Genomic DNA, 13,192 nt, shown 5'->3' on the forward strand with positions numbered 1-13,192 from the left:
CAGGACAAAAGGAGGGGAGGGGAGCGTGAGTCACGTGGATGGTCTGAAAATTCCAGATTCCGTGCTAACCATAATGCTGTTTTCTTTCCACTAACAGCAACCAGCCAAAAAGGGGCTGGGGTACAAGCTTCATTCTGTGTTAGCACCTGGATTATCTCTGGACTGACACGGTCCTAGGTCAGGGGCTGGCAAACCATTTGTATAGCTCTTAGGCCACACAAAGCCTGGCTGCCTGTTTTGTATGGCCTAAGGGCTAAGAATGCTTTTTATATTTCTGAATAGTTGAGGAGAAAATAAAAGACTTGTGACATTTGAAAACTATGTTAAAGACCAGGTACGATGGCTCATGCTTGTAATCCCAGCATTTTGGGAGGCCAAGGTGCATGGATCACCTGAGGTCAGGAGTTCGAGACCAGCCTGACCAAAATAATGAGACCCCCCCGTCTCTACTAAAAATACAAAAATTAGCTGGGCACGGTGATGGGCTCCTGTAATCCCAGCTACTTGGGAAGCTGAGGCACGAGAATCACTTGAGCCTGGGAGGTGGAAGTTGCAGTGAGCAAGATCGCCATGCCACTGTACTCCAGCCTGGGTGACAGAGGAAAACTCTTTCTCTTAAAAAAAAAAAAAAAAAAGTATCAGCCGGGCGCGGTGGCTCAAGCCTGTAATCCCAGCACTTTGGGAGGCCGAGGCAGGTGGATCACGAGGTCGAGAAATCGAGACCATCCTGGTCAACATGGTGAAACCCCATCTCTACTAAAAATACAAAAGATTAGCTGGGCATGGTGGCGCGTGCCTGTAATCCCAGCTACTCAGGAGGCTGAGGCAGGAGAATTACCTGAACCCAGGAGGCGGAGGTTGCGGTGAGCCGAGATCGCGCCATTGCACTCCAGCCTGGGTAACAAGAGTGAAACTCCGTCTCAAAAAAAAAAAAAAAAAAAAAAACTATGTTAAAATCAAATTTTACTGTGTACACAGTTTCCTTGGGCTTGGTGATGCCCATGTGTCTTCATAGAACCTCTGGTGGCTTTCCTGCTGCAGCAGTGTGGACCTCACCAGCCAAACCACCTCACACTTGGAAAATAACTTTATGCCCACCAGCCTCTCAGCTCTTGGTGGTTTCTTCACCTAAATGTCACAGTACAACTAAGAATAAGGCAGCTGGCTCAGTTCAATAGAAGTAAATCAAAGTCCAACAATCCAGGTTAGACATTAGCCACAGAGGGAGAGGAGAAGTCCTCTTACAGCTGCATGATGTGGAAAAGACATGATATCCATGGGGCGGCTTGCTGAGAGCCAAGGGTGTGAGCACATGATTTAAATTCGAGCCACAGCACAGCTGTGAGATCTGAGTAACACATGGAAGCACCCAGGTAGCCCCTGGCACACAGGCTGGTGGTTCTGTGGAGAGGAAGAGGGATTGTTCATAGGGTAGTGCAGGTGCTGGGATATCCTGTTACCTGATCACACTGTGCACCGCAATTTGGGCTTCAGTATAGTAAACTCATCTGAAGAGTTTCCAGGCCACGCACAGGGGCTCATGCCTGTAATCATAGCACTTTGGGAGGCCGGGGAAGGATCACTTGAGCCCAGAAGTTGGAGACTGCAAGGAGCTGTGATCGCACCACTGCCCTCTCCAGCCTGGGTGACAGATGGAAGCCCTGTCTCCAAAATATATAAACAAATAAAAACATTTTGGGTTTCTGTTTTGGAGACAATAAATTAATTAAAATAAATCTACAACCTAGATCTGGAATTGCTTTTTATCTAGAATAATCTTTGATTTATGACACTGAATTGAAACTATTTGGAGCCTTCTAGAAGCTTCACAAAGTGGAGCAGAGCCAGGGCAGGGCCCAGGCCATTTTATAAATCCCCAAGTCTCCAGTGCATGCAGCTTGACTCAAAGCCCCAGAAATGTTTGCTGAATGAATGAATGACATATTTGGGGAGGCATCCAGGCTTTGAGCTCAGAACAGTGCCACAGAAGAGAGGGAAATCCACAAGCAAGAAGTTTCCACAGAGAACTAAGTCCAACAAAAGCAAAGGAGTAATTTCCCAGATGCAGACATCTGTTCTCTGTGCAAGGCCTTGTGCAGGCCACGGGGACAAAGATGGACAGGGCCAGCCCCTGCCCTGGAGTCCAGTTCTAATGGAGACTGACCACTGGCAACGATGGACAGGTGCCTGTACTGGAGGGGTCCAGTGGGCTCATGGGATTGGCCCCAACCATGCCTAGCCTAAGAATGGTTTTTAGATGAAAAAAAATTCTTTGTGACACGTGAAATTAAAATTTCATCGCTGGGCGCAGTGGCTCGTTGCTGTAAAACCGGCACTTTGGGAGGCTCAGGTGGGTAGACCCAGAGCCCAGGAGTTCAAGACTAGCCTGGGCAACATGGCGAAACCTCATCTCTACAAAAAATGCAAAAATTAGCCAGGTGTGGTGTGGTGTACCTGTGAGCTCAGGTTGAGACTACAGTGAGCCATGATCATGCCACTGCACTCCAGACTGGATGACAGGGGGAGACCCTGTCTCAAAGGGAAAATTTCAATATCCATTAAAAAATCTTATTGGAGGCTGGGCTCGGTGGCTCAACGCCTGTAATCCCAACACTTTGGGAGGCTGAGGTGGGCAGATCACCTGAGATCAGGAGTTTGAGACCAGCCTGGCCAACATGATGAAACCCCGTCCCTACTAAAAATACAAAAATTAGCCAGGCATGGTGGCACGTGCCTATAATCCCAGCTGCTTGGGAGGCTGAGGCAGGAGAATTGCTTGAACCTGGAAGACGGAGTTGCAGTGAGCCGAGATCGTGCCACTGCACTCCAGCCTGGGCAACAAGAGCCAAACTCCACCTAAAAAAAAAAAAAAAAAAAAAAATCCACTCATAAACTGGGAGTAAAAAACAAAAAAAGACAAATTAATTGGAACAGAGCCATGCCCATTTGTTTACATACTGTGTGACTGCTTTCAATCCACCATGGCAAGGTTCACAGAAACTTCATGGCCCACAAAATCTAAAATGTTTACTCTCTGGCCCTTTGTGGGAAGAGCTGGCTGACTACTGAGTCAGAGTGTGAGAAGGGCCACCCAGCTGGCCTCTAAGTCTGCTCCACGCTGTAGGGATCTCAAGTCCAACTGGATCATGTCTGCCCTGATTAAAACCCCCCTGTTCCGTCTTGCTCCAATGGAATGACCAAAACCCTGTGTGTGGCCTTGAGGCCAGTTGCTGTCCCGGCACTTGCCCCACTCTATCCCTCATTCCCAAGAGGGCAGCTGTTGCAGCATCCAGTTCATCTTAAGAATTTCACCGATTAGTCACACAATAAATGTTCTGGTTTAAAAAAAAAAAAAAAACAATCAGCTGAAAAGAGAGCTACTTAAACCTCCTACCACCCTATGTGTTTCCCCCTCCCCATGCTGCGCTTCCTATTTTCTCTCTTTTGTTCATTAAGTGCTCAAATCCTACTGTTTATTCCACCTCTTCAATAAAGACATTCTTCCTATGGACATCAGTGATCTCTGATTTGCAAAGCCCAAAGAATACTTTTCAGATATTTGTTATTAAAGTCCATGAGATTCTTAAAAAAAAAAAAAAAAAAAAAGACAAATTAATTTGTCCTGGGAATGGCCCACTCCCCTGCCTGTGTCTCACAAGCTATGTGTCTTTTCATGGCTGTGTCTTGATTTGCCTGGTACTGCCTTGAGACAGGCCCAAGGGTTCACAAATGAATCGAGGCAAACAGATTCCCAATGATAGCCAGGAAGAGCTCAGCCTGAGGACCGAGGGCAGGTCTGTGCTGTGGGCTCCACACAGGCTTTGCTAAGCAGCTGGAAGAAGCAGAAAGATGGGGCTGTCCCTAAAGCTGCTGTCCTTGCAGGGCCGGGGCTGGTGACTGAGAAAGGCAACATGGTCCCAGCTGCCACAGCCCAGCCACATGCACACCTGGGGATGGAGAATGCAGGAAGTGTTCGGTCATATTCCTGGCCCGATGACAGTGGTAGGGACACTGCCTTCAGGGAGAGGGAGGAGGGTTGTACCTGGAACTCACTGAGGGTGGGACAAAGCCAAGTGAATGACCAGATGGCAGCACTCACAAGCATGTGCCTTAGCGGGCACCTGGGCCCCTCCCAGAATCGACTCATCCTGCCCCCAGGTATTCCTCTGCACCCCAATATGTTAGAACTGCCCATGGAGGGATGAGGAAGAAGTGCCAGGCTAGTGGAGGAGATAAACCAAAAACTGCAGCCAAGACAAAGCCAAGCAACCCCAGGCACTCAAAGACAAGGGCAGGTTTCCCGGCAGAGAACAGACCAGACGTGGTCCAGAAGCACTCCATGGAGGCGGGGGCAGCCAGTCGGAACCCAGCGACAGAAAATGGCTCTGCAGGCAGCCCCAAGGTCCCTTCGAGAACGTAGTTATGCTGCAAGCTGCAAAGCTGGCTACAGCCCCTCTGCTGGGCTCTAGCCTCCTCCCTTGCGCCCCTCCACACAACAGCCCATCACTAGATCGTGCCTCTCCTCTGCTGAAAACTCTCAAAAGGGCTCCTCTTTCACTCAGAATTGAGCCAAAGTCCTTACCAGACCCTCAGGCCCTGACCTTGGTACCCTCCCCAATGTCAGCTCCCTCCAGTGATCTACTTGGATGCAGGCCTTAAGCGCGTTAGGCATCCCCACACTGGCCGCCTGTGCACTGTCCTCCCCACCTGTGCTGCCCTCTCCGAGCGCTGTGCCCCTGGCTCCTTCAAGTCCTTGCTCAGATTCACACTCTCAAGGAAGGTCACCCCATCATCACGCAGACCCCACTCTACTTGCTGCATCACACATCATCCTCTGATGAGCCGTTACAGTTAATTTTTATTGTTTATTTTATAACGTTTCCCCTCCCTTCAGCCCCACAACTGTATGGTGTCTTTGAAGGGCTTCAACCTGGCCACGCATGGCCACACCCAGCAGCAAAGACATATATAAGGGAAGAGGAGGGTATGAGGTTTAACACCCACCTAGAGAAACATGTTGTTTATAGCCACTTTACTTCCGAAAAAGAAAAAAAAGGCATAGCTCTCTTTTTTAATTACACAGAAAATTACATAATCACTGAAGAGCCTGCCTCGTGGGAAGGGCAGGGCTGTCCTGGAAAGAGTCAGCTGCACTTTGGCACCTTCTGAGGTGCCTGTCCAAGCCCGACCTGAATGGGACCAGTCAAACGAGGGCTCAGTCCTGCAGTCTGCGCTCACACCTCTTCTCCAGATCTGCCATCTCCTTTAGGACCAGGGCCACGCTGTACCGCAGCTCCTGGAACTTGGCTGTGGTGGCCTCGAAGCGGTATGCTGACCCATCTGACAGCTTCAGCTGCATCAGGACGCTCGGCTGCAGGGAGCGAGCCAGGGCACTGGTGGAGATTGCCACATCCACCCGCCACCGAAAGTCAGCAACATGGGGCAACCAGGCCCCCTGCTGTTGGGCCACAGAATCAAGGAGGGGCCGCTGGCTCCCAAATACCACACTGGCCAAGTCCCCAACCAGGTCTTGGGGGATGCAGAGCTCCTGGAGCTGGTCCCTGAAGGTATCGGGCTTCAGGCTGGTAGGGGGCAGACGGAGGGCTTGCTGGAGCAGCGTGTGCATTCCTGCCAGCAGGACACCCAGCCGCTCCTCCCGCAGCTCGGCGCTAACCCCGACACGCTGCGCAGCCTCTCGGCAGTCCTCCCCCTGCAGGCTGCTGACCACAAGCTTCAGCAACTTCCTGAACGTGCTCCTGTCTAGGCCCCCTAGTAGCCGGGCCATGGCTGTCACCTCTGGAGGAAGCTGGGCCCCCAAGAAACTCACTCGGCCACTGTGACTGTCACCAGGATGATGCAGGAAAGGAGCTGCAGCCCCCACAGCAGACATTGCTGCTGCTTCCTCCTTGATCAGCCAGCCCAGGAGGTCGGTCCCAGATGCAGATGCCTAGAGTGGGGGCGGAGAGGAAAACACCAGTGACTCCCATGTCCTTTGGGCCAGTGGGTGAGGGCTGATACGGTCCCCATCGTCAGGGTGCTGACAGTGCGAACTAACGACAGTCAGTGCTAGGGAGGTGGCCCTGGGAGCAAGTGGCAAAGGGGCCCATGTCAGTCCCAGGAGGAGTGGAGGCCTCCGGAGGAAGTGATACCCAAGACATGAAGGGCAAGCAGGAACTGGCAGAGAAATGGGGGGCACAAGTTCTTCAAGTAAGTTAACACATGAAAGAATGAACTAGGCCAAAGGTCCAGGGAACACAGGGACATGACAACTGACACCACAGACCACACTGAGACCATTTAACTCTTTCACCTTGAATCCTCACAACAGTGGGCAAGAATTACCATTCTCATCCTACGATAGAGAGATAAGGCTCTAGACCAGGCACAGTGGCTCAAGCCTGAAATCTCAGCACTTTGTGAAGCTGAGGCCAGCAGATTGCTTGAGCCCAGGAGATGGAGACCAACCTGGGCATCACAGCGAGACCCCATCTTTACAAAAAGTTTAAAAACTAGCCAGGCATGGTGGTACACGTCTGTGGTCCCAGCTACCTGGAAGGCTGAGGACAGGATCCCTTGAGCTCTGCGACTCTTGAGGTCGTAGTTGCAGTGAGCAGAAGTCGAGCCACTGCACTCCAGCCTGGGCAAGAGAGCAAGATGCTGTGTCGAAAGAAAAGAACGGGAAGAAAGAAAGAAAAAGGAAAAAAATCAAAGGAAAAAGAACGAAAAAAAAAATCAAAGCTTTAAACACAACTGCCAAAGTCAAGTACTAGAGCCTAGACCCGTCATTCAGAAGTCCACCACAGCCCCCAACCCCCGGGATGGAGGAGCTGAGCAACGGGTGGCCACGGAGCCAAATGCGGCATCTAAAGAGGGTTCCGACAGCACCTAAAGGGACAGCGCAGAGCGCAAGCACCTGCTACGCCGGAGGAAACGCGCCTGCCCAGCTCAGCACGCCAGGGGCCGGAGCAGAGCTCAGCCGGGCACAGCTCCCGTTCTCAAGGCACTCGCCAGGCCACGCTGCACGGCGCTGGGGTAGCCCAGGGAGCTCCCCAGGGGCTTCAAGGCGCCCCGTTCTCCCTGGCGGTCCATGGTCACCCACAGCCGCCTTTACCTCCCCGCCAGCACCTGGGGCTCCTTCCCACCCCAAAGGGCCGTCGGAGGAGGCCTCCGAGCTGCCCCTTCCGGTCACGCGGCTTGGCAGGCCGGGTTCGCACCCCGACTCCGTACCCGCGGCGCTGATGGGGGCGCGGTGGCCTCGGTGCACGGTCAAGCTTGGCGCTCGGCCCCCGCCGCCCCACGCTTGGGGCCAACCTATCCGCGGGCGCTCCTCCGCGGAAAAGGCCCCAGGATCGAGAGCTCTCCGGACAGGGCGGCGAAGCAGCCTTTCCCAGGCCCCCACCCCTAGCCCGGGGACGGAGCCTCCACCCGACCCCACCCCGCGCCCCGCGGCCCGAGCCGCCTCTCGCACCTGGCGCCAGCGAGCCCAGCCGATGCAGCCGAAAGAGGGCCTAGTTCCCGGAAGCGCTCCTAGAGACACTTCCGGGCCGCTCTAGGAAAGCCGCAAAGGCCGCCCCTCTGTGGTCCGCCGGCCCGCGGGGCGGAGCCGAGGCCGTGGCAGGGCCCGTCCCCTCCAGCCCGGGCGGGTCGGGGGTCGTGGTCGGGGTCCCAGGCCGAGTCCTAGGCGGCGTTTTTCCCTAAGGAAGAAGGACACAGAAGGCGGTGTTTTGTTTCCGTTTCTGAGGTACAAACTGCAGCCTGGGCCGGCGTCTCCCTCCCCGCCCGCGCAGAGGAGGGCGAAGCGGGAAACGCGTCCAGTGGTCGGGACCCCAGTTCCGGCGACCTGAGCCTGTGGCGCTCGCGGGCTTTCGTGGGCGTCCGGGTGGGCGGCGGGGGACGGCCGGAACTTCTCCTGCCCCGCGTGGACGGTCTGCGCCTCCGGAGTTTCGAGAGCTGCCCGTGTCCCTTCCGGTCGGTGGCACAGCGCGGGTGACTCCGTTCCGCTTTGGGCTGCTCCGTTGGCCCCTAGTGCAGGAGAAGGGCCTCCCGTACCTTTTATTAACGTGTATTTTACCACAGTTAAAAATAATATGCCAAAATCATTGAATAATACAAAATGGGTGAATTATATGGTATGTGAATTATAGCTCAGTAAGCTGTTTTAAAAAAAAGACTGAGAAGAGAACCTCATTAAATGGGCAGAAGATTTGAAAAGACATCAAGGAAGATACGAAGTGAGCAACGGGTGCGTTAAGCGTTCAGCATCATGGGCTGTTAGAGAAATGCGAGTTGAAGCCACATTTCGTACCATTAGAAGGGTTGTAATGAAAGTGACGTGGCGTGGCGTGGTGGCTCACGCCTGTCATCCCAGCTCTTTGGGAGGCTGAGGCAGGCGGATCACTTGAGGTCATGAGTTTGAGACCAGCCTGGCCACCTGTTGAAACCCCGTCTCTACTAAAAATACAACCATTAGCGGGGGCGTGGTGGCGGGCGCCTGTAATCCCAGCTAGTCGGCAGGCTGAGGCAGGAGAATCTCTTGAACCCGGGAGGCGGAGGCTGCAGTGAGCAGAGATCGCACCATTGCACTTCAGCCTGGACAACAGGAGTGAAACACAGTCTCAAAAAGAAAAAAAAAGATTGTAAGAAGTGTTGAAGGAAATATGAACAAAACTAAACCTTCTTACATTGCTAGTGGGAATAGAATGATATTGTAACATTGGAAAGGAGTTTTGCAGTGTCTTTAAAAGTTAGAAATATAGGCCGGGTGCGGTGGCTCAAGCCTGTAATCCCAGCACTTTGGGAGGCCGAGGCGGGTGGTAGATCACGAGGTCGAGAGATCGAGACCATCCTGGTCAACGTGGTGAAACCCCGTCTCTACTAAAAATACAAAAAATTAGCTGGGCATGGTGGCGCGTGCCTGTAGTCCCAGCTACTCAGGAGGCTGAGGCAGGAGAATTGCTTGAACCCAGGAGGCGGAGGTTGCGGTGAGCCGAGATCGTGCCATTGCACTCCAGCCTGGGTAACAAGAGCGACACTCTGTCTCAAAAAAAAAAAAAAAAAGTTAGAAATATTAGTCCAGCCGTGGTGGCTCACGCCTGTAATCCCAGCACTTTAGGAGGCCCAGGAGGGCAGATCACCTGAGGTCGAGAGATTGAGACCAGCCTGACCAACATGGAGAAATCCCGTCTCTACTAAAAATACAAAATTAGCCGAGCGTGGTGGCACCTGCCTGTAATCCCAACTACTCAGGAGGTTAAGGCAGAATTGCTTGAACCCAGGAGGCAGAGGTTGCAGTGAGTTGAGATCGTGCCATTGCACTCCAGCATGGCCAACAAAAGCGAAACTCCATGAGCCTCCATGTCCGGCCAGGAATTGGTGTAAATGTTAACCTTCTTTCCCTTTGTTAGGGTGAGGGCCCTGGTTAGGGCAACTAGTTCTACCTGTCGAGAGGTAGTTCTGCCTGTTCTTACGGGGTGGGAGAGCATTGGATTCTAGGCGTTTGTTTTGGCAATGATGAGGTAACCAAATGCTGGACATGGCTTCTTTAAAGATCTTTCCTTAATGAACCATATAGGTGTTCCCTGCCAAAGGGCTTCCAAAATGTGTTGGAATTGGGAGGAGAGGGAGTCTAAGAGGTCCAGGCAGGAGTGAGAGAGCTTAGAGTCAGAGGTGTTTACAGGGAGGAGGGTGGCAGGGTTGAGAGCTTTACATTTCTGGAAGGTGATTAGAGGGTTTCCTATGAATAAGATGTATACCTGCTGTAAGTAGGATGGTGGAAGGGATAGAAGAGATTGGTGGCTCATGAGGTCATGTAGGGTATGGGAAGATGCAATAGTAATGTATTGGTATAGAGTTTCTGAGGTTGCGCCACTGCATCCCAGCCTGGGTGACAGAGCAACTCTATCTGAAAAAAAAAGTGTGTTGGATGGACAGGTTAAGGGAGGGGCTACAGTCATTGATGTATTGGAGGAAGGTGCTGGGAGCATCGGAAGTTCAGCTGGGTCCTTGGTGAGGGCCCATCCAAATAGGTGGGGGCAATCCTGGAACCCCTATGGGAGTATGGTCCATGTTAACTGGGTGGAGGTGTGAATATTAGGATCTGACCAACTGAAAGCAAAAATACTTTGGGAAGCTGAATTTAAGGGAATAGTGAAAAAGGCATCCTTTAAATTCAATACAGAGAAGTGTGTGGTAGAAGGGGGAATACAGGAGAGTAGGGTATGTGGGTTGGGGACCACTGGATGGATTGGTATTTCCACCTGGTTAACAACTTAGAGATCCTGGACCAAGCGGTAGTCTTAAGAATTTCAGCTTGTAGGCCGGGCGCGGTGGCTCAAGCCTGTAATCCCAGCACTTTGGGAGGCTGAGGCGGGTGGATCACGCGGTCAAGAGATCGAGACCATCCTGGTCAACATGGTGACACCCCATCTCTACTAAAAATACAAAAAATTAGCTGGGCGTGGTGGCATGTGTCTGTAATCCCAGCTACTCAGGAGGCTGAGGCAGGAGAATTGCCTGAACCCAGGAGACGGAGGTTGCGGTGAGCCGAGATCGCACCATTGCACTCTAGCCTGGGTAACGAGCGAAACTCTGTCTCAAAAAAAAAAAAAAAAAAAAAAAGAATTTCAGCTTGTAAAGTTTACAGGTAATAGGTCTGAGGCCCCTGAGGCTGGCTGGGTTAGGGAATATTGAGACCGATCATGCAAAATGGAGTGGTTTTGGCAGGTTATTTTATCCGGGATGTGATGTGTGGCTATTGTGGGTTTAAAAATGTTCCAGACTTCAGGATTAACAGGAGGTAACACGGTGGATAATGAGGATGAGAGGGAGGAGAGGGAAGCATCTGGTGGCAGAGTCAAATAAAAGGGGTAGAATTGCAAGAGGCAAATTGTATGGAGGCCTGGAATTTACTTCGTATGTCCCGCCCCAAGATAGGGGTAGCACTGAGGAATAACCAGGAAAGAGTGGGTGAAGTGGGTGTTGAATAGGTTGCATAATAGAGGACCAGTCTGTTTGTGCCTAGAGGGGTTGCCATCACCTCCCACAATAGAGATAGAAAAACTGAGGAGGGGTCCAGAAAATTCTAATAAAACTGAGTAACTAGTCCCTGTATGCAATAGGAAAGATATGGGCTTACCAGAGATGGACAGTGTTACCCTGGGTTCTGAGGTGGTGATGGCAGTTGGGGAGGCGGGCCCCTGGCCCCATCAGTCTTCAGTTAGAGGTGGTGAAGCAGGATGAAGAATTTTGCTGAGCACAGTACAATATCCAGTGTTCCTTGATGCCACAGTTGGGCAAGGTTTTGAGAGTAGGCTTTTGTCCAGTGACTGTTGGCTGCACTTCAGACAGGTTTCTGGTGGATTTTGTTGCAAGGCTGAGGATTTCTGTGAATGTTGGGAACCCTGTTGAATGGCAGCTGTCAGCATCTGGCATTTAGCCTGTTCTCTTTTTAGCTTTTGGACTTTTAGTTTTTCCTCTCTATTGTTAAAGACCTTAAAGGCCACTTTGATTAAATCTCTTTGGGAAGTTTGAGGGCTATTCTCCAGTTTTTAAAGTTTCTTTAGAATGTCTGACTAGAAAATGAAGTGTAAATGGTGGTATATTCTGCCCTTATTGGCATTAGGGTTTAAGGTGACATATTTAGTTATGACCTCTGAAAGGCAGGAGAGGAAAAGAGCAGGAACAGCTTTATTTATGCCAGCTAGGAGGCATGATAACATATGGTCTTATTTCTATCTGTCTGCAAAAGTTGCCTGATAATCCCAATTGGGGTCAGTTCTGGGGACAGGTAGGGTCCCTATTGGGTTATGGGCAGCCTCTTGTTGGTGGGGGGTGTCTTCATGGGCCTGGGCGGCCATCCAGGTGCATTATTTGTCCTCTGGGGTGAGGGTGGAGGAGAGAATTACATATATGACATGCCAGGTAAGGTCATAAGATTGAGTGACGTAGAAAAATTCCTTGAGGAAAGAGGTAGGATCTGTGCAAAAGGAGCTGAGTCTGTTTATAAGCTGGGAGAGGTTAGCTAGGGAAAAGGAAACATGAACTCAGATTATGCCTTTGGTCCCTGTGACCTGATGCAAAGGGAGAACTTTGGAGAGTCTTTGGCTGTGTGCCTGGTTTTTGGCGGAAGGGCTTTGGGCATGTGCCTAGTTTGTTGGTCAGGTTGAAATTAGAGGAGGAAGGCTTGTCTGGAGGAGGAGGCATTTTTGTAGTTTTTGTTGAGGAGGAGGATTTGAAAAGGTGAGTGGAACTGGCAGAGAAAGAGTGAGCCGGGAACGCGGATAAGCAAAGCACCTCAGATTATTTACCATTGCATTGCAGGAAGACTTTTAGATGATGTCAGATTTGGAAATTGAATGTTCTGGTTTTTGGCTGTTGACTATTATTGTCTGGTTTACACTGGGGCTAGGCAACATTACAGAGGAAGGTACAGAGGAAAGCAAAGCATTCAGTTTAATGGAGTCTGCCAAGTCCTGGGCTTGGAGGTCCTGGATGAAACATCTGAGAGTGGTGTCTTGAGGAGGTTTTGAGGAGCCTTGCTTCATACTGGTGGCTGGAAAGGTGAGAAACTTAGAGAAGGGAAGTACCCTAGAGGGAAGTGAATACCCCAGAAGGGAGTGAGTACCCCAGTTCCTCCTGGGAGAGGGGACGTGGGAGAGCCAGGACGTCCCTACAGCTCTTTGCGGTACCCTGGAGGCTGGAGTGGCCAGAGCAGTGAGCGTTCTGAGGGTGTCCCCTGAGAAGCCAGGCCATGGTTACGTGGTAACTGGGGAGATCTCTCACCCAGTGCTGGAATTTTCTGGTAAACCAGCAGAAATATAAGAGGAATGTGGAAAGGAAAAAAAGCCTCACCCACTAATTGGAGATGGATGTTGGATGTGATGTCCAGCAGTGCGATTGATACTTCCTGGAGCCGCCTGGAAAGGGGAAGGAAGGAAAAAGAAGATGGAGAGTTTGATTGGGATCTGGAAGCCAGACAGGGGCCTGAGAAGGTGAGTAAGGGAACAAAGCTGGGAATAGGGAGTCCACTCAGGACCTGGAAGCAGGCCTGGGTCTGGGCTGGGAATGGGGAGTCCACTCAGGATCTGGATGCAGGCCTGGGTCTGGGCTGGGAATAGGGAGTCCACTCAGGATCTGGAAGCAGGCCTGGGTCTGGGCTGGGCATAGGGAGTCCACTCAGGACCTGGAAGCAGGC

The 13,192-nt window shown here is 51.6% G+C and overlaps 1 protein-coding gene across 5 annotated transcripts; it reads right to left on the bottom strand.

The window, feature by feature from the left end:
* Positions 1-4,841: 4,841 nt before the first annotated feature.
* COMMD5 (COMM domain containing 5) lies at positions 4,842-8,178 on the bottom strand. Of its 5 annotated transcripts, none has more exons than XM_074387328.1 (3): positions 7,469-8,178; positions 6,550-6,657; positions 4,842-5,947 (listed from the first exon to the last, which is right to left on the bottom strand). In XM_074387328.1, exon 3 carries the CDS (start codon positions 5,888-5,890, stop codon positions 5,216-5,218), a length of 675 nt encoding a protein of 224 aa, XP_074243429.1. In that variant the 5' UTR covers positions 5,891-5,947; positions 6,550-6,657; positions 7,469-8,178; the 3' UTR covers positions 4,842-5,215. The 5 variants fall into 5 exon arrangements, with proteins under 5 accessions (XP_074243429.1, XP_074243428.1, XP_074243430.1 ...); XM_074387327.1 differs by lacking the exon at positions 6,550-6,657 and having other exon boundaries at positions 7,469-7,694; positions 7,841-8,174; XM_074387329.1 differs by lacking the exon at positions 7,469-8,178 and adding an exon at positions 7,228-7,462.
* Positions 8,179-13,192: the final 5,014 nt, after the last annotated feature.

The sequence above is a fragment of the Saimiri boliviensis genome, chromosome 15, assembly GCF_048565385.1.
Source record: "Saimiri boliviensis isolate mSaiBol1 chromosome 15, mSaiBol1.pri, whole genome shotgun sequence".
NCBI lineage: Eukaryota > Metazoa > Chordata > Mammalia > Primates > Cebidae > Saimiri > Saimiri boliviensis.

Bases quoted from the DNA above. Each gene is read 5' to 3' on its own strand.
- COMMD5 (XM_074387328.1), bottom strand. From the start codon at position 5,890: ATGTCTGCTGTGGGGGCTGCAGCTCCTTTCCTGCATCATCCTGGTGAC.